The sequence below is a fragment of the Cryptomeria japonica genome, chromosome 11 (genome assembly GCF_030272615.1).
Source record: "Cryptomeria japonica chromosome 11, Sugi_1.0, whole genome shotgun sequence".
NCBI classification, from domain to species: Eukaryota; Viridiplantae; Streptophyta; class Pinopsida; order Cupressales; family Cupressaceae; genus Cryptomeria; species Cryptomeria japonica.
The window spans coordinates 416,745,760-416,772,777 of NC_081415.1; the positions used below are offsets into that span (position 1 = coordinate 416,745,760).

The 27,018-nt window shown below is 37.9% G+C and overlaps 1 protein-coding gene across 1 annotated transcript in view; it reads right to left on the minus strand.

The window, feature by feature from the left end:
• The window catches only part of LOC131073609 (26S proteasome non-ATPase regulatory subunit 8 homolog A), a 54,916-nt gene that overhangs the window by 24,185 nt on the left and 3,713 nt on the right, over positions 1–27,018 (minus strand). The window contains exons 3-4 of the mRNA XM_058010075.1: positions 24,560–24,638; positions 22,714–22,816 (exon numbers count right to left, since the gene is read on the minus strand). Of these exons, the coding sequence (XP_057866058.1) occupies positions 22,714–22,816; positions 24,560–24,638 (182 nt within the window). The remainder of the gene's footprint in view (positions 1–22,713; positions 22,817–24,559; positions 24,639–27,018) is intronic.

A 27,018-nucleotide genomic window follows, 5' to 3' on the forward strand; every position in this document is an offset into this window, starting at 1 on the left:
TAGCCTTATCTCCTAGAAGGCTGATGAGAGTCTTTATATGGGAGAGTTTGTGGATGAATTGAACATGTTCAGATTGTTATTGATATTGATATGTAACTCATTTCCTTTCCTGGGAAGAGTGAAGTTTCTGAGGACACAAACCCTTTGATCTTGAAGGTTTGGACGAAAACCCAACCCTTCTTTGTGGAGTGATTGCAGCCCAGAAATCAAGCAATCACTGCAAACCAAATTTGTAAAGTCTTCCTTCGAAGACAAATTTTGGTAATAAAGATATTTGCTATTATATTATCTCAGACAAAGATGGAAGTATATCTGTGTGAAAATCAGAGATACACTGGTAAATTGCAGTGTCTAATATCAGAGAAAAGAGTACAATATATAGGAATTACAAAGCACTATAGATATTAATGAAATCACCTACCTCTAACTACCTACAATTGTAGACATTTAAGATGTCTAACAGCCTCTACCTACTAACTTGACCATTAACTATGTAGAGATATATTATTCTAACACCCTCCCTTAATGGTCAATCTGTCAACAACACCAAGTTGCCCCCTGAATTTGACAAATTTATCCGGGCTCAGAGACTTGGTGAGAATATCTGCAGTTTGATCCGCTATCGGAACATACTGCAGCTGAACTGATCCGTCTTCTACTAGCTTGTCGATGTAGTGACAATGAAGCTCGACATGCTTGGTGCATACATGGAAGACTAGATTTTTGGCCAGTTTGAGCACCCCTTGATTATCAGTGTACAAGGGAGAAGGTCCTGCTTGTGACATGTGCATGTCAAAAAGCATCCTGCAGAGCCAAACTGCCTCGCATGATGCCTTAATTGTTCCTCCATACTCTACTTTAGTCGAGGAAAGAGCCACTGCCTGTTGCTTCTTGCTAGTCCATGTTATAGCACCTATACCCAAACTAAATACATACCCAAAAGTGGATTTGCAGTCATCCACGGAACCTGCCCAATCTGAGTTGGTATAACCAATCAGCTTTGGATCCTTGCATCTGCCATACAAAATGCCAAAATTTGAAGTGCCCTTCACATATCTCAGCACTCGCTTCGCTGCAACCCAATGACTAGCTTTTGGAGCTGTCATGAAGCGAGAAATGTAGCTCACTGCAAAATTGAGATCAGGTCTAGTGGCAGTGAGATAGATGAGGTTGCTCACTAATTGCCTGAACGTCGTTTCATCGACCGGAGGTGAATTAGAGTTAGTTGACAACTTCGGCCCTTTCTCCATAGGTGTGGAGGCAGGTTTGCAATCCTGCATCCGAAATTTGTCAAGTAAACTTTGAGCATATTTAGACTGAGAGATGAAAATACTATCAATTGTCTGCCAAACCCTCAATACCCAAACAGTAATGGAGAAACCCCAAATCTGTCATGTCAAAAGCTTGACACAAATCCTATTTGATTGCGGCAATCAAATGTGTTGAATTTTCAGTAATGATCAAGCCATCAACATAGACAACAAGAAAGAGAATATCATCACCAAAGCGTTTGACATACAAATTACTGTCATAAGGGTTGCGCTGAAAACCATGATCAACCAAAAACTGATCAATTTTGATGTACCATGCACGAGGAGCCTATTTCAGTCCATAGAGTGCTTTCACAAGCCTACATACCTGATGCTCTTTGTCGGAAAACTTGAAACCAGGAGGCTACGTCATGTAGACTTCTTCCTGCAACTCACCATTGTCATCCATCTGATGAATTGTCCATCCAAACTGGGCTGCAATAGCGAGAAGAAGACGAATTGTGCTCATCTTGGCAGTAGGAGCAAAGGTCTCCTCATAATCAATGCCCTCCCGCTGTGTGAATCCCCGAGTAACTAATCTAGCCTTGTATTTATCCAAAGTACCATTTGCATGATACTTGACCTTATAAACCCATTTGCAGCTGATAGGTTTCTTTTCTTCCCAGGAGGAAGATCAAAAAGAACCCAAGTGTGATTTTTTAGAAGACTATGGCGTCTCCATAGCCTTTTCCACTCTGGAATTCCTTTAGCCTCTGAATATGTCTGAGGCTTATAGACGCTGTGGATGTTGGCCATAAGAGCAAAATTGACTGTGTTTTGCTGCTTGCTCTTCCTGCGAGCTGATCTGCCCTCAATGAGTTCATCATCATGAAGATCTCTGAAAGTCTTGGCCCACCACTTAGGCCGAAGAGTAGAAGTACCAACATCTGGAATAGGAGAAACAACATCTCTTGGGATTTCTGGTACAAAGTCACTGGATGTGAATCCTAAGGAAAATCAGGTGGTGCTATATCATGACTGGTAGGCTCCTCATCTTCAGAGTTAGAATGCTTTGAAGCCCTCCCATCAGGGGAACCAAGAGGAAGACGAACACCCTCATCAGAAACCTTCATAGGCTTATCCGTAGGACTGGTAGTAGGAAGAAATGGACCAGTAGTCTCATCAATCACAACATCACGACTGACTATGAGAAGATCTTTCTCCACATCAATCAATCTGTATGCCTTGTGATTGTCGTTGTAACCAGTAAACATAAGTTGTTGGGTCTTGGAGTCCAGCTTGGCACGCTTGGCTTTTGGAATCCATACATGAGTTGTAGAACCAAAGACTTTCAGATGGCCCGCCTTGGGCTTACGTCCTAACCAGGCTTCTTTTGGAGGCATCTTCTTATTGGTCTTGCCCTCTCCGATTCTGAGCTACATCTTACAAATTTTGCAAAAATCTAAAGAAATTTGGGAGAATTTGAATACCCTACTTGAAGCAGCAGTGGTTAACACAAAATTTTCATCAAAGCTTCAACTTTCCAAGTTCAAGATGACTGACGGAGTCCCCATGTCAAGCCAATGAACAATCAGAGATCTCTTCTTCAACAACCAGCAAAAGTCAATGTTGTAGAGGATGAAGAGGATGCTAACGCCATTTTACTAAACAATTTAATAATTTATCTTCAAAATTCAACAATGCCATCTTTACTATCAGTGAACTTTCTTCTAAAAGTTTGGAAGATATGATTTCAACTATCCTAGCTGAAGAAAAGAGAACCATTGCAGGAGATACAAAGGATGACCCTCAAACTGAGGTAGCATTATACTCAAATAGTAGAAGATTCGTTGAGGAAAAAAGAGGGGTTGAATGCTACTACTGCAAGAAAATGGGCCCCACAACTTAGAACTGTAAACTTCAAGTGAATGATGTTCTCAAAGAAAAGCTCAAAGGAGCTAATGTAGCCATTGTTGAAGATCCTCCAGATGTTGACAATGGTGAAGGAGAAGTTCATTTTTATGCATTTTAAAGAAGTGTAGCTCTTTGAAGACAAATAGAAAGTCAACTTGGACAAAGCTCAAAATGTATGTTTGGCTAGTTTGCTTGGGAGTCTATGGATCTTGGGAATTATACCCTTTTGAGGGTTATGAGACAACTTGATGTAGCTCTATGAGTGTAGGTTAACATGGATTGTTGTCCAATGGTTCGGGAGATTAATGATTAGGGAATTTGGGTAGATGGTAACCTGAGAACTTGGGAATTCATCTCAAGAGCTGCACGTTTACAAATGTTCAAGGACACTTGATCAAGTTCTACCTGGTGTATGGTTTGTTTTCAAAATAAAAGCTTCTAAAGAATGGTAAATTCATGGTTCAATGTGTTTTTAGTTTGAAATGCTTTGTTTTCAATGAAATTTGCTTGGGAGTCTATGGTGTTGAGACATGGACCAGCTAGGACTCGAACCTAGGACCTTCCATACGCTGCTGGAGTGCTCTACCACTAAGCTACTGGCCCCTCTTGGACCAGTCCATCGTCGGTCCGGGTGTGGCTTATTTCCAACACCAACACCCCCCCTTAAGCCAAACCTGGACCTGGCTTTGATAACATGTTGAGACATGGACCAGCTAGGACTCGAACCTAGGACCTTCCATACGCTGCTGGAGTGCTCTACCACTGAGCTACCGGCCCCTCTTGGACCAGTCCATCGTCGGTCCGGGTGTGGCTTATTTCCAACACCAACATATGGATCTTGGGAATTATACCCTTCTTAGGGTTATGAGACAACTTGATGTAGCTCTATGAGTGTGGCTCAACATTGATTGTTGTCCAATGGTTCAGGAGATTAGTGATTCCAAAGTTTGGGTAGATGGTAACCCAAGAACCTGGAAAGTCATCTCGAGAGCTACACCTTTACAAATGTTCAAGGTCCCTTGTTGGAGTTATCCCAAGTGTATGGTCTGTTTTCAAATAAAAGCTTTTGAAAAATAGCGTATTCATGGTTCAGTGTATTTTTAATTTGGTATGCTTTGTTTTCAATGAAGCAAGCTTAAGCGGGAGTATTAGAAAAATGTTATATTATTATTGGAAGACAAGGCATACAGTTGTAATAAAGTCACCTTAGTGACAAGTATTTTAATGTTATATTTTTAGTTTGCTATTTTTAACACTGGGTGAGTCACGTCATGTTTATCATTTTACATGGTTTCATCCTCCATTCTCTATATAATACAAATCTCTCTGTAATTGGTATTCTATTATTTAATAAAATAATAATATTTTGTGATTTTATAACAATTAAGCATTAATTTTTGTTTAAATGTTCTACATTCTAGACACAAACCACCATAACATGATTTGTTAATGATAACATTTTAGCCTAGAACAATATTGACAAAAATAAGTGAAACGTCTCAGTCGATGAGCGATATGGGCATCAAAAAGAAATTAAACTGGTATAAGGACGAAAAACACTGTGGCTTGCTTTCCAGTTACATTCAAATTTCTAGAGTATCGTTTTATTTTTTTATATGTTGCCAATGACATGTAATTTGTGATGCAATTTTCATCAGCCATGTTTGTGAAGCAGAAAATAAACAGAATGCACAGTAACCACAATTCCAACATTTAAGAGCTGGCTATTTGCAATCTCACCCATGGAAACTAAGTTTCTTAAACAATGCAAAATAAATCTACATGTAAATAGTTAATTTTCAAACATTAACTCATATCCACAACCTCATGAGGCATCACCATTAACAGACATGAACAGCAACTTCAACATAGCCCCACCCATCTTCAAAATCTGGTCCAACTCAATACTCAGCGAATATATGGACTCCATCTTCATATTTAACATTTGTCAATATGACAACAACATTCAATCCACACATGGAAAACAAGTTAAAACTGTCTATTAGGATAGATTCTATCTAATTAGTTACCAAACTCAAAAAACAATGTCTACATTTACGAAAACTACCAATCTATCCTTTAGCATTGAAGTAGATCGACTCTTTTGTAATGTCTGTAATTCATTTCTTAAAGAGTTTACTAACTTTTTATGTTGTCTACTTTTTCCTAGGTTTCATTTGCATTTTTCTAGAAGAATAAGGCTTCAACAAGTAAAAGAACTGGTGCCAAACCAAGAGATCCTTGCTTAAAACATGGAACACTAGGTGCAGGGAGAAGAGAGGTTATTTGTATACATTGCACTAAGACTGTGACAGTGGCATAAATCGGCTCAAAACATTAGCTTGCACAGATCCCTTGCTGAGATATTATGTCACGTACAAAAGCTAGTCCAAAGGTCAAGAGGGAGGCAGAAGCACTCCTTGCAACGTATGAGCAAAGAAAACCAGGAAAAAAAAAAGAAAATCAAAATTCCCATGTTGGGTTAAAAACCTTCTAATAATATTTTTTTTTGTCAGGGGACTCGAGTCCCAACATTCCAACCAATGCAATTCAACATCAACCTCATTAGGGTTTGAGAATCTTCTTTAGAATTCCTAAATTCCTCAAAACATTTAGGCATCCTAACTTCTTTACCTTTCCTTTTCAATTTAAAATCACCAACCCCTCTACACAAAATGTTTCCTCTTCTTCATGTCTTCTTTCTTTTCATTGAAAGAGATATTTTTTTCTGATTCCTTCCAAAGGGTCCTCATCACTAGAGAATGGAGAGTTACCCATAGTGTTACCAACAATATCTTCTCGGGTGACCTTATTTGCCAAAGACTCTTCCATCCCCTCTAGTTCTACCTGTCCAATCATGTCTTGCAGAGTATTCTTTTTAGCCTCGTCAATTTTTGTTCTTATTTTAGGAGCACTGTCTTGAATAGGAAGTCTATTGCTATCCAAATTCTAATAGACAAACTTATTTTTATCAATTATTTCAACCTCAACTATTTCATTTCTTTTTGGCGAGTCAATACCATTAGGAATAGACATGCTAGTTTTCATGTGAAACTTAGGGTCTTCGACTAAGTCTTGGTTTGAAGACTGGACAAAATCTTCTTTGATGTCCCTTTTTAAAACAGAAAGCAAGAGTTCAAGCCCCCCAACGTCTCCAGTTTGCAAGTCAACAGGTTACTCCAGAGATCAACCCCAGTTTGGTCAGAAAAGTTCAGATCCAGAAAGAGAGAGAGATTAAAACTCTGGCATCCATGTGAGGGAGGGTAGATTTGTCTCTACAACTTGGAGTACTTCCCCCACAGGGTACAATAACTACAGCACAAAGGACTACAATTGCAGTGGTACATTTTTCATTGTAACCCACCTAGGGACAGAGAACGCCATGACTTCTTCATTAAGGACATCTAGGGACCATTGAATAGACCTAAACATAGAACTACCGAAATTCCAAAACCTTTTAGCAAGGGTGCTCTCCTGCATTGAGTGAGCTTCGAAGAAAATAATAAATAAACCCTTTTGCACCATTCAGGCATTAAATGCAAGTGTCAAGCACCTCAAATGGCTGAAACCCAATACCAATTCATAAAGGTGGAAAAATAAAATACAAAAGGGAGATAGAAAGGGCAGGCAAAAAAATTCAAACCAGCAAAACAAAGCAACCCAACCTAAAAGACCACCCAAGAAAACCAAAAAATGTCCACAAGGCAAACCAAAGGCACAAAGAGTATCCAAGAGGTCAAAGCAAGATCAAAGCAGGTCAGCAATGGAGGATGACTATTCATCTTCCAGCTAGACCTCAGAGCTCACTCCAACCTCCAAGCTTCCTTTGTCATGATATTTGAGTTTGACTAATTGACATTGAATTATTATTTTAAATTTTTATCATGGTTTTGTTTATAACATGATGTTTTGTGGTATTCTAAACTTAATTCCTACTTTTCGGTTCTAAATATGTATACATTTACTATTTTTATATTTTTTTTATCGACAAATCCAACTGCAAAGAAAAAATTGGTGAATCCATGTAGCAAACCCCATACTCAAAGCATCAACATTGACTCCTTCATTACTCCTTTTTCATTAAAATTTAAATGGATGAGATTTACCTTCAATTAATAAATTAGTATTGCTTATCAGTCTATTCTAAATCCAATTTGATCCTCGCCTACCATCACCCTTTAGTAACCTTAGGATACAGTTACTAAGATGGTGCAACAAAGTGGAAAAATTATATTGTCTCATTTGATGGTTGTCCTTTGGAAGGCCAGATTTCAGTGCGAAACAAATTGCACTTCACCAAGGTTTGACGGTTAAAGCAAGAGTTAAGAAGGATTGTGTGGCAGGTGCTTACTGTATTCTTTGTAAAAAATGAATCAACTAGGCATGTCACTGGAGATGTTTATCATCCAAGACCCTTAAGTGTAATTGCAAGCCTAATCGAATTGTTTGTGTATTGGACCTTTCTAGGCATAGCCTCTATTAAGAGATGCCTGATGATCCATGATGTGGATTACACTAAACCTGTTTACTGTTGCTTTCAATTGGAAGTCAAGATGTACGACAACCTTCATGATAAAGCCACAATAGCTTCCTTTTAAGATGTACTCTTTGCTTCTTGCAGAAAATAGAATGATGCAATCCTGTTGCTCATCTGTAAATTTCATGTTCTATGTTATAGTATAAGACGCATTTCTTCAAAATTACACTCTAACATCTTGATAGTTTCGACTTTGGCCCATAAAGATGTAAGTTCAATATTAAACATTAGTCTTGTAAAATTAACAAGAAAATTCTAGATAAATTATTCTGCATTTAATTTCAATTTCTGAAATCTTCAACAAGTTCACATATTCCTCTTCTGAAATGTAAATGCATGCCATTTGAGAAAGCATATAACAATTATCTGTCATGTCCCCTTTTCAAAAATTAAGCTTACTGTTTCACAGTAGGCCAGTTTGTCCAAAATTAGTAAGTCAAGTCCTGCGAACAATTTGGGAAATAATGTTCTAAATGGAGAAAATTCAAATCAGATTTAATGTCAAATTATTAAATGGCATTTTAAATTAATTGGAGCCAAAAAATGGCAAGGGGGTTTGGAGAATCTCACAATTAGAAGTTATTAGTCTTCTTGAGTTCAAATGAAGAAGTTGGATAAAATGGCAATTTCTATTTAAGTGGTGGAAGTGGAGACGCATTTTTGGAAAGGCACTTACAACTTTTGAAATGCAAGATTCCCTCCTCTTTGGCATGGGGATTTTGGCGCCCAAAAGGGTTTTTTGAATATTGTATCTTTTATAGTGATTTCGACTTGTTTTGGATTGATTCTATCTTATGATTTTAACAAAGTTTTGTTGTTCTTCTTCAGAGGCTGAAAAACCATTGAAGGAGTGATCTTCCAAGCTGATAAACCAAAGGGATAGAGGCTTGCAGGCAGTGTGTTTACAAGTCTCCAATGGCAATCACATCCAAGGGTTGCAGTTGTGCTTCAAGAGACTTTATGTGTGTTGTTTTGACAGGGGTTGTAATAAATTGTGTGTTGTAGTCTCTTAGTTCATTTTCAGATTTGTATTGCTAGTATTAACAGCATATATTGTTGTTCTTGGCTGTTGTTAGATATTTATTTCATGCATCTTTCTATTGTGGTAAAGTGTGAGGAGTTTGGAGAGTATATTGGATTTTATAGTGGATTTGTGAAGCTTTGAGCTCCATTTCTAGAGTCTATTTTGTAATGTTTCATGGCAGATTTGTAGACTGTCATAAACATATATTTGCATTCTGTTATAATACCTAAATTTCTGTAGAATCTTCTTCTTATGTTTTATGAGGGCTTTAAGTGTTTATAAGTTCAATGGTGCAATTATCGGCATACCCGATTTCACTGTTTGGTTGCAAATCATAAATCTGAGTTGGGTTATTAGAATTTTGTAAATCTGATATAAAATTGCAGCAAGGGTTATTACAGTGGTATCAGAGCCATGATCTTGCCTACCTGAGGGTTTAACAATATTTATGTAGTTAAATGAAAAGGAAAAGAAATATTTACAGAGGGAGAAAAATAATAGGCTAACTGAAAACCCTCTCTCAGGAGAAAGTGAAGGGTATAACCAACAGAAGGAGGAGATGGCTGATGCTGAGGAGATGCACAAAAAATTCCTTGAAGAGTTACAAAAGAGCCAAAAACAAACCGCTTATAGTCTTGCTGAAACAAGAGAAGTGATGAGGTTACTGGCAGAAAAACTTCAAAATCCAATATCTACTAAGGAAAGAGGGAGTTCTTCAAAAGTGCAGCAGAATACCTCTCCTCTTAAAAATGCAAAACCAATATTCATACCTGAATGAAACTCAGCTAAAACCAACCCACCACCCAATCCAATGGAAGAGTTAGCAAGAGAGTTGGCTGCAATCAGACTATCTTATGACAATCAAGATGAAGGATTTAAGAATCCAATGCCCTACAATGACTATGTTACTCAAATGCAAGGAATGATGAATCTGAGGGGATATAGACTTCACCAAGATCAGCATGGAGGAGAACTTAAGAGCAAAATAGATAAACTTTCAGCTCCAATTTTTGATGGTTCGGACAAGACTTCAGCCACGGCTTGGTTACAGAAGTTGCAAACTTATTTCACACTTTATCCCATGAAGGAGCTGAATGCTATTCAATATGCAACCTTACACTTGGAAGGTTATGACTGGCACTACCATGGTATGTCTACTCAAGGGCACAATTAGGTAACTACTTTTGATGATTTCAGTCAAAGATTGTCGGATAGGTTTGAGATTAAGGATGAAGAGTATTTCAAAGATTTGGCTGAGTTGAAAAAAACGGGTTCCATTAACGAGTATGTAGAAAATTTTCAAAAGATTGCAGTGATGGTACCAAATATGTCAGAAAAGAGGATTGTGTACCTCTTCCTAGAAGATCTTGAAGAGCCTGTTAAAGGTCTTGTTAAGACTTTTTCACCGTCTACTCTCCAAGAAGCAATAAAAAGAAGCTTGCAACTTGAGGTATACATGCCCAAGAAAACAATGGTGCAGCATGTTAAATTTATGATCAGATTTATAACAATGCAGATATGAGACAATTCACACAAGTTTACACAGCATATACCCTGAGAAAACCTTCCAACTTGAAGGTGAAAAACCCAGCAACAAATGTCTTTTATTATATTCAACAAAATAGCAAGTTGTATTTACAAAATTGCTTCACTCCTTGAAGTTGGATGATTGGAAACAATCCACCATAGATGATGTATGATTTGCAATGTGAATCGAACTTCCTTAGATAATCCACGAACTGCTGTAGATGATCTTCGATCTGCAGATAGGTGCTAACTCCTGTGAGAATTCTACGATCTGTTGAGTGTGTATTCGAATTGTTGTGTGTGTATCGAACTGTTGTGTGTGAATCACGATAAATGCCTTTTTGATAGAGAACCGATCTATATGTACCCACACGTGGGTGTCTTCAAGCAACACGACTTCTAATCAAAGGTCAGCTCTACTCCAATCGACGTGACTTCCTCCAAGGGTGGCGGGTCATCAAATTAATTATATTTTACTAACAAAACCGCTTCATTAATTGTCAATATAAAGTATGAAAGTCGGCAAGTAATATTTATTTAAATCGATGCACATATGAATGAATGTCTAAGGCCCGAAAGAGATTTAGATTTTCTTTGTCTGTTCAAAGAAGGATACTGACCGACTCTATAAACATCAACACTCCCTCTTAGCTAGGGAGGAATCCTTCTCAATATCTGAGTTGCATAGTCACATCCACCATGGCCACTCCCAGAGGGTGAGTACACACAAATGCTAAGTCATGAAGTCTCTCACATGACATTCCCCATACTTACTTGTAGAGGGTGAAACAAGGGCTGGAACCTCAAACTTCTCTCACAGAGAAGAATGCAAAACAAGGGCTGGAACCTCAAACTTCTCTCACAGAGAAGAATGCAAAACAAGGGCTGGAACCTCAAACTTCTCACCCAGAGAAGAATGCATAACAAAGGTTGATACCTCAAATTTCTCTCACAGAGAAGAATGCACAACAAGGGTTGATACCTCAAACTTCTCTCACAAAGAAGAATGTTCAACAAGGGTTGATACCTCAAACTTCTCTCACAGAGAAGAATGCATGACAAGGGCTTGCACCTCAAACTTCTCTCACAGAGAAGAATGCATTATAATACATATCAAGTAATCACTGATGCTGAGACTCCCTCTCAGCAAGAGCTTCATTTTCCACAATTCCAAGCTTGTCTCGAAAATGCGCAAATTTCACTTTCACAAGAGGCTTGGTGAAAATGTTAGCCGTCTGTTCCTCAGTACAAATATATCTCAACTGAACAGCATTCCTTTGTACCATAGCTCTAATATAGTGGTGTTGAATCTCTACATGCTTTGTTCTGTCAAGAAATACTGGATTGACTGAAAGCTTTACACAGCTTTGGTTATCACAATGTATGATGGTAGGCTCCAATGATTGACCAAACAATCCTGGAAGGAGCTTATGAAGCCACACTGCTTCGCGAGTTGCTACACATGATGCAATGTATTCTGCCTCTACAGTGCTCGGAGCTACTGAAGACTGCTTCCTGCTACACCAGGAAATCATAGCAAATCCCAAGCTGAAGCAACAACCAGAAGTGCTCTTCCGATCAGTAACACTCCCTGCCCAATCAGAATTAGAATATCCTTCAAGAATCAAGTCCATACTGGAAGAGTATTTCAAGCCATATCCAACTGTGCCATGCAAGTATCTCAAGATATGCTTGACTGCAACTAGATGTATTTGTCTAGGTTCACTCATGAACTGGCTAAGTGCACTCACTGCATAACAAATATCTGGTCTAGTGTTAACTAGATACATCAGGGACCCAATCAATTGCCTATACATAGTAGGGTCCACAAGATCTGAACTAGCTGCAGCTTCCCTTAATTTCTTCAAGTTAGTTTCCATTGGTGTGGACATAGATTTACAATCTGTCATTCCAAACCTCTTCAAGATATCAATGGTGTATTTTCCTTGACTTAGGATAATCCCATTGGGCCTCTGCCAAACTTCCAACCCTAGAAAGAAGTGCATGAGTCCTAAGTCCTTCATCTCGAATTCGGAAGTCAACTCCTTACATCTATCAATGAGATGATCTTCTCCGGTAACAAATAGGTCATCAACATAAGGTATCAAGATCAACATATCACCATTGAATACCTTGAAGTAAAGGTTTGCATCAGCATCATTCTTACAGAATCCCAAACCCACTAAGTATCTGTCAATTCTTTCATACCAAGCCCGAGGAGCCTGTTTAAGACCATATAGGGCTTTCTTCAAGTTACACACATGAGACTCTTTCCCATGAATCACGAACCCCTCAGGTTGCTTGATGTAGACTTCTTCTTCAATCACACCATTGAGAAAGGCAGTCTTCACATCCATCTAATGCAACTTCCATCCCTTAGCTGCTGCAATGGCAATAATGGTTCTAATGGAAGTATAGCGAGCAACAGAAGCAAATGTTTCTTCGTAATCTATTCCCTCTTGTTGAGAGAAGTCACAAGCCACTAAACTAGCCTTGTACTTTTCAATGCAGCCATCAACAATACAACAGACTTCCCTTTTGGTCTAAGCACAATATCCCACACATTGTTCTTGAGAATAGATTGATACTCCTTATCCATTGCATCTTTCCAAACTTGTTGTTTTGCGGCTTCTTCTACACTAGAAGGTTCAGACTCAATAAGATTACACATTAATGCAACATAACTAGAAAATCTTTGTGGTCTTTTGCTTTCTCTGAATATGCCTCTAGGAGCGGCAAACTGTTTTGCTTCCTCCATAGAGTTTTTCGCCCAAAGTGGTCTCTTTCGAGACACAACAATATCTCTAGGCCCATCAGTGGGATCCAAAGGTTCAATTGGATCATTACTCATATCAAGTTTTGTAGTCTCCCTCTGAATCTCAGGAGCATTATCAACATCCATGTCTTGAGGAGTCTCATCATCTATCTCTATGCATGAGCCCTTTGATATCCTGAATGCAACATCTTCCTCAAATGTGACATCCCTGCTAACTTCTATTTGCTTTTGACCAGGAATATAAATACGATAGGCTTTGGAGGTTTCATTGTAGCCCACAAATATTCCTCTCTTGCCAGAAGGTTTCAACTTGGTTCTCTTGTCCTTGGGAATATGAACATACACAGGTTAACCAAATATTCTCGGGTGGCTGACATCAAGCTTGATACCTGAGAAGGCTTCTTCAGGAGTCATATTTTGTAATATCCGATGAAGACATCTATTTTGAACATACATTGTTGTTCTAGAGGCTTCTGTCCATAGAAAAATCTAAAGGTCTTGATCATGAATCATAGATTTTTGCAGCTTCAACAATAGATTTGTTCTTCCTTTCAGCAACCCCATTTTGTTGAGGGTTGTAAGGAACACAGAACTCCCTCTTGATTCCTGCCTCAATACAGAAATCACGAAAGCTACCCGAGGTGTATTCACCTCCATTATCAGACATTAAGATTTTAATTTTCTTTCCAGATAAATTTTCTACAAGAGCTTTAAACTCTTTAAACCTACCTAGGACTTCATCAGACTCTTTAGATCTTAAGACATAAATCCAAGTCTTCCTAGAGTAGTCATCTATAAAAGTTACATGATACAAACATCCACTTAGGGATGGAATTGACATTGGACCACATAAAGCTGAATGTACAAGATCTAGTATTTCTTTAGACCTACTTTCACTGCTATGAAAAGGACTTTTAATATTTTTGTAAATGCATTTCAATTTTCAATTCAAGGTGCAAGTTATATTCAAGGTTATTTTTCCTTTCAAGTATATGTTATTTCTCAATATAATAGATCTGATTTCTTTTCTTTGTCGCAGGTGGAGAGAGAGCATTTATGTTTTCTATGTTCTCTCCACAACATATTATTGGTGTATATATATCATGGAGGGGACCGATCAAGTGGTACCTTGATCGATCATGTCCCTTGGACATGACCAACCAAGATACCCCTTGGTCGTGTCCCTCCATAACCGATTGCTTAATCGGTGTCATCACATATACAAAAGAACCGAAGTCATTTCGGTTATTAATATAACTAATCCGATGATAATCAGTGGCAATGTTAATCGGTGACAATATTAATCGGATTAAACCCGATAACATAAGTTAGTCGGTGAAATGCATCAAGCCTGATCTTAATAAATTCGATGGATATTAAAGTGATAACCCAATAATGAATCGGGAGGGTTAGAATAAGACCCGATCATTATCGGTTTATCAGTCTAATAGTTTGCACTCAACCAGTTTGCATGAGTAACATTATTGACTGTAACAGAATAAGGAGAGCAATTTATAGATAAAGGAATAATCATTTGAGATCTGAATTTATCTATCGATGAGATAGATGATTGAATGGGAGACTTCATTTATCTCCCATTCAATCATTTATCTTACCGAAGCTATTAAGTATCAACACTCCCTCTTAGCTTGGGAAGATGAATAACAGACAAAGTGTCTAGCATCACATTTCTCTTGATGACTAGTATTCCTTATATAGTTTATAATCTCATTCTCCAAGGATTCATATCATCTGAACACATGACATGAAGTATCATCAGAACATATGACACAAGTAACCATATCACCTAAACACGTGACATGGAGTATCACCTAAACACGTGATACAAGAAATTTATCACCTTGTGATGATATGATATCACCTAAGCACGTGATATCAGTATTGCAAAACAAGCAATACTAATGATTAACACATGAGAACAATTTAAATTCTCAACTGATCCAGTATTCCTTATATAGTTTATAATCTCATTCTCCAAGGATTCATATCATCTGAACACATGACATGAAGTATCATCAGAACATATGATACAAGTAACCATATCACCTAAACACGTGATACAAGAAATTTATCACCTTGTGATGATATGCTTAGGTGATATCAGTATTGCAAAACAAGCAATACTAGTGATTAACACATGAGAACAATTTAAATTCTCAACTGATCCACATTGTGGTATGATAATCGGTGGCAATGTTAATTGGTGACAATATTAATCGGTGGCACTATTAATTGGATTAAACACGATAACATAAGTTAGTCGGTGAAATGCATTAAGCCCGATCATAATAAATTCAGTGGATATTAAAGTGATAACCCGATAATGAATCGGGAGGGTTAGAATAAGACCCGATCATTATCGGTTTATCAGTCTAATAGTTTGCACTCAACCAGTTTGCATGGCACACCCATAGCACAACCTTTACAAATACAACCATTTACATGAATAAGTTTAGGAATACCTTTTACCATCTTCTCCAATGACGAAAGAGCCCTGAAGTGAAGATGTCCAAGTCTTTTGTGCCAGAGTTCGCTGGAACTGGAAGAATCATGAATAAGAGCTTGAACTGGGAGAGTGGAGAGTTTGTATAAACTCTCATGTCGATTTCCGATGACACAAGCAGTCTTGATGCTGGAGTTCTTAGGCCAAGCAAGAACTCTTCCTTCAGAAAATGCAATTTAATAGCCATTATCCTCTAGGGCTGAAATAGACACAAGGTTCCTCTTGATCCCTGGTATGAAAAATACGTCACTTAGGTGTAGAGAAACTCCAGATTCAAGGTTAGAGATGTAGCACCAACTCCTCTTACAACATAGCATGCATCATCCCCAATAATAACTTGGAGATGTGACTCTTTCTCCACTAGATCAGAAAGGTGCTCCCGATGACCGGTGATATGTCGAGAGGCTCCACTATCAATTAACCATGTATCACTATCCGTAGGAACATTGCTTGATAATGCTGATATGAAAAGAAAACCATTGGAGTTATCTTCAACCTCTTTCTGAGATGAGACTTCATTGATGTTTGCTCCTTGATGATTAGGTCTTGTCAAACAATCCTTTGCAAAGTGACCAAACTTGTCACACCGAAAACACTAGATGCGAGAGAGATCTTTCTTCCTCTTCCTAGAATCAGGTGCAGAATCTGATTTGAAATCTCTATTCTTTTTGAAGTTGCCCTTCTTCCAATACTTATGTTTCTTGGTAGATTGAGTGGTAAGAACATGAGTATCTTCATTTTGAGAACTCTTGACAATTCCTCTAGCGGTCAATCTTGATTCTTCTTGAATACAATATGCACAGAGGCGATCAAACTTAGGTAATTTGGATCTTCCACTTATACTTTGGATAAATGGCTCCCATGAACGAGGTAGTCCATTCAAGGCTAGCATAACAAGGTCTTTATCAATCACTTGATCCCCAATTGCGCTTAGTTGATCTCTCAATTCTGAAATTTTCATGAAGTAAGTAATGACAGAATCTCCCTTTGCCATTTTTACTTGGTGGAGTTGTTGCCTCAAGGCAAGAGCCCTACTTACGTTGTTAATCTCATATAAACCCTCCAAGGTCTTGAACATATCTCTTGCAGTTGTCATCTTGGAGATGAGAGGCACCAAGTGATCCCTCACGGAGTCGATTAATATCTTCTTTGCTTTGATGGCATTTTTCTTAAATTGAAGCTTTTCCTCATGATATTCAGGTTCTGATAGATCCTTTTCCTCCACGAATTGAAGAAGATCATTTTCTTCAAGTGCAATGAGCACTCTGAACTTCCATGAGGTGAAGTTGGATGAGCCTTCAAGCCTATCTTCGACTTTAAGACCGTTCACCATTTTCGAGACTTTAGGGATACCACTCGAAGGAAGGAGAGAGGAGAGAATGCTTAGAGAATCTGATCACGATCTTCTTTTACCATGGCTCTGATACCATGTTAAATTTATGATCGGATTTATAACAATGCAGATATGAGACAATTCACACAAGTTTACACAGCATATACCCTGGGAAAACCTTCCAACTTGAAGGTGAAAAACCCAGCAACAAATGTCTTTTATTATATTCAACAAAATAGCAAGTTGTATTTACAAAATTGCTTCACTCCTTGAAGCTAGATGATTGGAAACAATCCACCATAGATGATGTATGATCTGCAATGTGAATCAGACTTCCTTAGATGATCCACGAACTGCTCTAGATGATCTTTGATCTGCAGATAGGTGAGAACTCCTGTGAGAATTCTACGATCTGCTGAGAGTGTATTTGAATTGTTGTGTGTGTATCACGAACTGCTGTGTGTGTATATCGAACTGTTGTGTGTGAATCACGATAAATGCCTTTTTGATAGAGAACCGATCTATATGTACCCACACGTGGGTGTCTTCAAGCAACACGACTTCTAATCAAAGGTCGGCTCTACTCCAATCGACGTGACTTCCTCCAAGGGTGGCGGGTCATCAAATTAGTTATATTTTACTAACAAAGCCACTTCATTAATTGTCAATATAAAGTATGAAAGTCGGCAAGTAATATTTATTTAAATCAATGCACATATGAAAAAATGTCTAAGGCCCGAAAGACATTTAGATTTTCTTTGTCGGTTCAGAGAAGGATACTGACCGACGCTATAAACATCAACACAGCAACCTAAACCATCTAATACTTGGCAACAAAAGGGAGTCTTTCAAAAAAGGGTTCCTTCTTTTCCTCCACCAAAGAGTACTCCAAAGGCAAATATCCCAAACACAGTTCCTAAGAAGATGGATGAGGTAACAAGAACTAAGCTTTGTCGGAAGGGGCTTTGCTTCACTTGCAAAGAGCCGTGGGTTCAGGGCCATAGATGTTTGGGCAAGGGACAAGTGCATTATGTTGAAATTGTTCCAGAATCAGATTCAGATGAGAATGAGGACATTCAGGATACCTGTGAGGAAGTAGGGGAAGAGGAAGACAAAGAAATCAGCAAAGGAGTCACTATAGCAGCCTTATCTAGGGCCCCCAGATACCATCCATTCAAAGTCAAAGGAGTTATAGCAGGCCAAAGGACAACTATTCTTATTGATAGTGGTGCAACCCATAACTTTATAGATGAGGGTTATGTGCTTAAAAGAGGGTTGAAGACAGAAGAGTTCCTAGGTTTCAATGTCACCGTTGCAGATGGTTTCACTATGCCATGCACTCGAATTGTCCGGCAACTCAAAATAATATAAGGTGACTATGAGCTATGTGATGATTTTTATGTTGTACGTATTGGAGACATTGATGTTGTATTAGAAGTGTAATGGTTGCATCCTATTGGAGGTTATTACACCAACCATCAAAACATGGAGTTTAAGTTTCAGTCCAATGGCAAAGAGATTTTGCTTAAGGGTCTATCCAATGGGGCACCAGGAAAGGTTTCAGCAAAAAGGATGAAGAGGATTTTTCCAAGGGGACAACTAGCATGGGCTGCAGCAATTTTAGTTCACACCTGAAGCTCTTCAAGAATGCAAGGTAAACACCATTTTGACATTAAATCCATTCTTGATAAGCATTGTGTTGTTTTCAATGATTTACCTCCCGATAGGGGATTTGAGCATTTAATTGAATTAGAACAGGGTGCCAAACCTGTTATCACAACATCATACCGTCACCCTAAGAGTTAAAAGGAGGAGATAGAGAAGGCTATCAAAGAACTTCTTGACATGGGTCTCATAAAACCAAGTTCTAACCCATTTGCTTCATTTGTAGTGTTTGTGAAAAAGAAGGATGGCACAATTTGGATGTGCATAGATTACAGGGCACTCAATAAGAAGACAATAAAAAAATAGATACCCCATTCCGAGGATAGATGAACTTATTGATGAGTTGCATGGGGCAGCATATTTTTCAAAGATTGATCTAAGGTTAGGCTATCACCAAATCCACATGAGGAAAGAGGATGTGGGGAAGACAGCTTTCTGCTGTCACTATGGCCATTTTGAATTCCTTGTTATGCCATTTGGTCTCACAAATGCACCAGCAACCTTCCAGTCATGCATGAATAAGGTATTCAATAGACAGCTCGGGAAATTTGTTTGTGTGTTCTTTGATGATATCTTGATTTATAGTAAAACTTGGAAAGAACACCTTGAGCATCTAGATACAATTTTGGGCATTTTAGAGCAACAATCACTCTATGCTAAGCTATAAAAATGTGAGTTTGGGATGACTGAAATTTTATATTTGGGACATGTCATAAGTTCACAAGGAGTGCAAGTTGACCAAGAAAAGATTCAAGCAATACTAAATTGGCCACCCCCAACCAATCTTACTCGGTTAAGAGGGTTCTTTGGTTTGTGTAGGCTATTACAAGAGGTTTGTTAAGGGTTTCTCTCAACTTGCTGCCCCCTTGACCGATTTGACTAAGAAAGGAGCCTTTGCATGGACAGAAAAAGCCCAAAAGACGTTTGATAAACTCAAGGAGGTAATGTGTTCATGTCCGGTGCTTGCAATTCCCGACTTCTCCTTTCCATATGTTGTGGAATGTGATGCTTCTCAAGAAGGGATTGGGGCTGTTCTATCCCAAAAGGGACACCCAATAGCTTTTGAAAGTAGAAAGCTAACAAATTGGAGAAGGGACACTCTATTTGTGACAAAGAGATGCTGGCCATAATGCATGCAATGATAAATTCAAGCAGTATTTGGCATGTGGTAAGTTTATGGTTAAGACTGATCATAATAGTTTAAAATTCTTTTTGAGCCAAAGGGATTTGAATGATCGTCAGCAAAAGTGGGTAAGTAAGTTGCAAGCATATGATTTTGAGATTGAGTACGTTAAAGGGAAAAACAACATAGTTGTTGATGCACTTTCAAGGAAACCCACATTATGCACACTTTCTACTATTGTTGCCGAATGGAAAATTTCTATAATTTCAAAATATGTCCAAGATTCCTTTGCTTCTGAAACTTTGGATGGGAAGGTGGATGACGGCAGATACACTATTAATGATGGACTAATTTATTACAAAGGAAGGATACTCTTGGTTCCAAGATTGAAAGTTAAAGAAAAGATATTGAGGGCTTTTCATGATACGCCCTTGGCTGGTCATTGGGGGTATTACAAAACATAAAGGCAGGTTCGAGAGAGATTCTCTTGGAAGGGCATGAAAAATGATGTACTCCAGCACATTAGGGAATGTATGGTTTGTCAACAAAATAAAAGTGAGCAGATTTTTCCAGTAGGACCGCTACAACCACTTCCCATTGCCAAGCATAAGTGGGAGAGCATCTCGATGGACTTCACTACAGGTTTACCCAAAGCTCAAGGTAAAGATTGCATATTTGTGGTGGTTGACAGATTAACAAAATATGCCCATTTCATTCCTATCACATCTGAATTTAAGGCATCCCAAGTAACAGAATTGTTTTTCAAGGAGACCTTTAGATTGCATGGTTTGCCACGGAGCATTGTTAGTGATAGAGATAGCAGGTTTCTTAGCTCTTTCTGGAAGGAGCTTTTCCACTTGATAGGTACAACTCCTAGCACTAGTTACCACCTCCAAACAGACGGGCAAACAGAGATTGTCAACAAGTGGATAGAAGGATACTTGAGGAACTATGTTTCAAATCGGCAAGGTGCTTGGGTCAAATGGTTGCACCTAGGGGAGTATTGCTACAATACTTTGCATCATGTATCTATCGGTATGTCTCCATTTCGAGCTCTCTATGGCTATGATGCAATCTCTTTTGTTGACTTGTTGTTTCCAAATAGTAGAGTTCCTGCAGCCAATGATTTTGTCCAGCAAAGTCAAGATATCTTGAGGGCCCTTAAGGATAACTTACACCGTGCTCAGAATCAGCAAAAATTGTATGCAGATAGGAAGAGGACAGAAAGGGTTTTTGAAGTGGGAGACTTGGTATTTGTGAGGTTGCAGCCATATAAGCAAAGTACCTTGAAGAAGAGTGGGGCAGAAAAGTTGAAGCCCAAATTTTGTGGACCCTATAAGATCATCAGGAGGATAGGTGAGGTAGCTTATGAATTGGAGCTTCCACCAAACAGCAAAATACATAATGTTTTCCATGTTTCTTGTCTTGAGAAGGTTGTGGGACAACAAGTAGTAGTTTCATCAGATCTACCACCTTTAGATGACGAAGAGAAATTGGTTTTGGTTCCGGAAGAGGTGCTAGAGATAGGGAAAAGAAGCCAAGAAACAAAGTCATAATAGAGCTTTTGGTCAAATGGAAAGGTTTGCCCATTGAGGATGCAACGTGGGAAGGACCAGAGATTCTTGACCATCCAAATCTCCATTGCTCGAGGACAAGCAATCTTTGGGAGGGAGGACTTGTCATGTCCCCTTTTCAAAAATAAAACTCACTATTTACAGTAGGCCAGTTTGTCCAAAATTAGTAAAGTTAAGTCCTGCGAACAATTTGGGAAATAATGTTCTAAATGGAGAAAAATCAAATCAGATTTTAATGTCAAATTATTAAATGGCATTTTAAATTAATTGGAGCCAAAAAATGGCAAGGAGGTTTGGAGAATCTCAAAATTAGCAGTTATTAGTCTTCTTGAGTTCAAATGAAGAAGTTGGATAAAATGGCAATTTCTATTTAAGTGGTGGAAGTGGAGACGCAATTTTGGAAAGGCACTTACAACTTTTGAAATGCAAGATTCCCTCTTTGGCATAGGGGATTTTGGCACCCAAAAGTGCTTTTTGAATATTGCGCCTTTTATAGTGATTTCAACTTGTTTTGGATTGATTCTATCTTATGATTTTAACAGAGTTTTGTTGTTCTTCTTCAGAGGCTGCAAAACCATTGAAGGAGTGATCTTCCAAACTGATAAACCAGGGGGATAGAGGCTTGCAGGCAACGTGTTTACAAGTCTCCAGTGGCAATCACATCCAGGGGTTGCAGTTGTGCTTCAAAAGACTTAATGTGTTGTTTTGACAGGGGTTGTAATAAATTGTGTGTTGCAGTCTCTTAGTTCATTTTCAGATTTGTATTGCTGGTATTAACAGCATATATTGTTGTTCTTGGCTGTTGTTAGACATTTATTTCATGCATCTTTCTATTGTGGGAAAGTGTGAGGAGTTTGGAGAGTATTTTGGATTTTATAGTGGATTTGTGAAGCTTTGAGCTCCATTTCTAGAGTCTACTTTGTAATGCTTCATGGCAGATTTGTAGACTGTCATAAACATATATTTGCATGCTATTATAAAGTCTAAATTTCTGTAGAATCTTCTTCTTATGTTTTATGAGGGCTTTAAGTGTTTATAAGTTCATTGGTGCAATTTTCGGCATACCCGATTTCACCGTTTGGTTGCAAATCATAAATCTGAGTTGGGTTATTAGAATTTTGTAAATCTGATATTAAATTGCAGCAAGGGTTATTACATTATCCCAAATGCAGTTATCATGACATGAAACTCAAAAAGCCTAAATGAAAGGAAAAAGATAAGCACATCCTCAGTGTTCATTTTTGGCATATTCAATAATAAGTACCTTTTGTTTATTCAATCAGAAGTACCTTTGTCTAGCTAAGAGATGCATCAGCAAACTAGAAACATTTTTGGCCAGCCTGAATTATACTTCCTTACAAATCTGCATCAATGCAGGCATGTGTGTGCCATATGTGCATGCATGCAAGTTTGAGTGTGTGCATATGTGACCTACAGAAATGTAACTATTTTTAGAAGAAGCACACCTTGTATCTGTGTAATAAGGTTTAAGCTGTAGAAAATCCCTCTCAAAAGCCTCCTGATCTTCATTTTTTACGCTAAGGACAACAGCATGCTCAAAAATACCCCCTGCAGGATTACAAATTTGCTTTTGACTTTCAGTTCTCTAAAAATGAACACAATGAGATCATTTAGTTTACCAAAATGAGATAATGGTAATATCAGAACTTTCTACACCCACATTCAAAGGAATGTTTCTATTTAAAATATGATGTAGAGAAACACAAGATACAACACGGCATAGAGTATTTTAATGCTCCAGACTATGTAACAGTTAGGTTAGCACAGACATAGAAAGGATGGAACCACATAGAATAGCTAGCACCACAAATACACACAAACCGAGACTCCATATTGCACAAAAATTGCACTAGAAAAAAAAGGTAAGAAAGTATGGTAGCATAGCAATGGACAATGAGCATTGATGCACATCTATGTCAATAGCTAAGTTTCTCCAAGTTTTTGGGATGGTGGGACACATTTTTGAGACAAAAAAAAAGGATTTCAGGGGCAGCAATAAACATTAATTAAATTTAAAATACAAGAAAGTTAACAAAATGCATATTTTTTACTTTTGAATTACATAATTCTAGAATCTAAAAAGCTGTTTCTGTAAAATTAAAAGCTGTATTAAGGTGAGACCCTACTTTTTTGTTTTTCGGATTTTTCTTTACATTGTTCTTTTGCTGCTGGTTTTTCCAGATTGATCAACGGGCATGCCCAACCTGCTGGGGACATCTGCACATGCCTATTAAACTGAAAATTCTAATTTGGGGACATTTCTGGACAGTCCAGGAACATCATGACAACTCCATTTTCCATCAACTAACACAGAACATCATCCAGCACACCAGCAAAATTTGTAAACAATCTCAAGGATGCTAAACAAAAAGGGTAACTTTTAGCTTTTCAATTATATAATTCTAAAGAGCTGAGTTTTTTAATTAAAAATTAAAATACTGTCCTTAGTTAAATCAAAAAAACTGCATTGAAGTAGGACCCTGCTTTTGATTTTCCTTTACTTTATTCTTTTGCTGGTGATTCCCTCAGGATGATCGACATACATCCCCAACATGCTGGGGATGTCTGTACATCCATAGCAGGCTTTTAAATTAAAAACTGAAATGCCATTCTTGGTTAAATTAAAAACTGCATTAGAGTTGGGGCCCTACTTTTGATTTGTCTTTATGTTCTTTTGCTGGTGATTCCCACAGGATGACGAACAGACATCCTCAACGTGCCAGGGATGTCTGTATATCCCTAACAGACTGGTGATGCTTGGAAACCCTAACCGTTTTGGAACATTCCCAGAGAGCCCAGGGACATCATAGTGCCAACTTTGGCAACCATTTAACACTAAACGTCCCACACGACCTTCACAAATTAGTTAACATCCCATGGTTATTACAAAAACTTTCCAAATGGAAGGGAGCATGGGGGAGGCAGAAGCAGGTGTAATCTTGTCCATCCAGGAAGGCACAAAATGGCAGGAGATGCATCTCAATGGAATATTGTATCAGAGATGGTGAGATGACAAATGACCAGATTATGGTTCCCGAGCAGATAGCTGCAATTAAAGTAGTGCCAATGCAGCCCAAATAAAGGAGAAAAAGAATTTCTGGATAACAATCAGATATCCATCCATGCAAAATCAATGTCAGTTAAATGATGTTTTAATTACATAAAAGTCTGAAAATTGTTCATGTGGCCAAATATAGGGTCAGTTCATTGTTGTATTTCTGATTTGCTGCATGTCTAAAAAGATTAAAGAAATTCTCAAAATAGTAAAGCATTTAATGTCAGAGTAGTTACTTGCTAAAGTCAATTCATGGACTGCTGTAGGTGATTCTTGATACAAGGGAGGAAGGCTTGGAATCTCTGTCAACAGAACCTGCATGACCAATTGAAGACATAAAGTAAAATTCTACAGTTAGTCCTGCCATAATAATCTTGCCGAAGTGCCCAAACAATGTATAATTATAACTATATATCAAGTTAAAATTTAAACAAAACAAATTCATCAATATTTACCGAGCAACAAGATATGTAGGAGAATAGTTCTACATCAATCTAGTAAAGGTTTGCAACATATATATTGAAAAGCTAAATGATCTAATTAAGTACAAGAAACAGATTTCCAACTCAATTAAACAATAAAAAGTGGAAAAGAACATGGAAACTTGACACATTTACAGTGGCTTAAGAAAATTTATCTAAGTAAATACAAGAAATAAAACCCCAAATCCATTAAATTTTTTAACTATATGAAACAAAGAAGCACCTCTTACACCTGAAATCTCTAAAATAAGACACTACAACAGTCTGAGATTGCGCAGAAATAGCAAAGGCCTCACTTAAAACCCATCTGACACCCAAGCAAAATACACATAAAAATATAATTAATAAAATCCCATTAATAAGTTGAATTTTATTTTGGTAGCTCTTTTATTCAATTACAGTTGTTAAAAGATCACCTTGAATATGTACACATTTGGGAGCATGAAAAATTGGATAACAATTCACAAAAATAGCTTAGGTTCGTTCAGCTTTGCCTTTGTCCTGTATGAGAAAACTATAATGTTTCTACTGCACTGCCTTCTCCAGAAGTGCAGCTATACATGGTTATTGATTTAAGATATTCAGGATTTATCTTGCTTTCTAACAGTGATATGTTGAACAACATTATTTGAATAGTTAAAAGCTTTGTTGCACATGCTCAGAGCATAAGCATAAGAACAGAAGTTGCTCACATACCAAAAGAATGATCTGCAGTTTATTCAATGTAAATATAGTTGATGTGTCGCTTTGATGGTTCTATACTAACAACTACTTCAGGAAGTTCAGCAATGCATGGTTATTGATAATAATGTTCAAGATTTATCTTGCTTTTTGACAAAAATATGCAAGCAGAATAATTGAGAAAGAGAATATTCAAACGGGGATAATTACAAAAGCACAATGGAAGCTCTATCCACCATTTTCAAAGCCAAATCATAAGAACAATACAAGGTGCATGGGTCGGGATGACCCTGCAACGTGACGTTAAGTCACCAGCCCTGTTGACAAGGCGGTCAAGAGTTCAAAACTCGTGCCTTTCATCCCGTAGGCACCCCCAACAAGGCACAAACTAGCAGCATGGAGACACAAACGATGACGTGGAGGGAACCGCTGGCAGAAGTGGTGTGAGATGGACACGAGTTAGAAGGAGAGGGCACTGCCACCGTGGAGAGATAAGGAGATAACTGCGCGCAGCAATGGAGAGATAAGGTGATGTTTGCACGCGGTGATAGAGAGATAAGGTTTCACTTGCATGAGGCAAAGGAGATATAAGGGTGAGCTGCCATGCGCATGCAACGGAGTGATAAGGTGGAGATGCCATGTGCGTGCAATGGCAAAAAATGTCTCTGAGGATGAGGTCCCTCAAAAATTTGACCTCACTGGTTCATAGCTCCAGTCAAAAGCATTAACAGCTTCAACCCCTTACCGATCAAAAAAAATACAAGGTGCACAAGTACCAAAAGAAACTAAATAAACTTGGTACGAATAGTCTGTTGTTTATGCAGTCTAAAAATAATTGGTATCTATGTAAAACATGTTTCCTCTCAATCTAAAGGGCTGGTTTGATCAAAAAAGGAATACATATCAGAACCATAACCCAAGATGCAGATTACTGACAACCTCTGCTTAAGAGCATATATTATTTAGTACACTTTAAAAATATAACCAATATTTGGAAAAACAATAAGGTCCCTTGATAGGGCATATTTAAGTTGATTAAACTCAATATCATTAGAAATGTGATGTTCTAGATCATCTTGACAATATATGAAAGTTTCAAACATGAAAAAAATGCTTTTGGAAAAAACTATGTAGAAGATTTTAACATCAACATTTTCGATATACTCTAAGATTCATCACAAAGAAGAAAGAAATGTGTTAAGATCACAGATGATAGCACTATTGTTGGTCTTTTAATAAGATGCAAGCACACATGCAACCATTCCCCTATCATATGCAAACTACTGGTCACCCAACCAGTGTGAGATGCCATACCACTCTTATCATCCAGACCCTAGAGGAGTCCAAGACATCAACCAAAACACATCAACTCTCCAAGGATACTTGATAGATTGAATGTGTTAAGATATTAAAGTTGTTAAAGGTGTCACAAGTTTTTACTGAGCATTTGTACATATTTACACATTCTCAGTATTTCATTGTTACTATTGAAATTCAAAACAGTAACCCAACACACCACCATTCAACAAGCA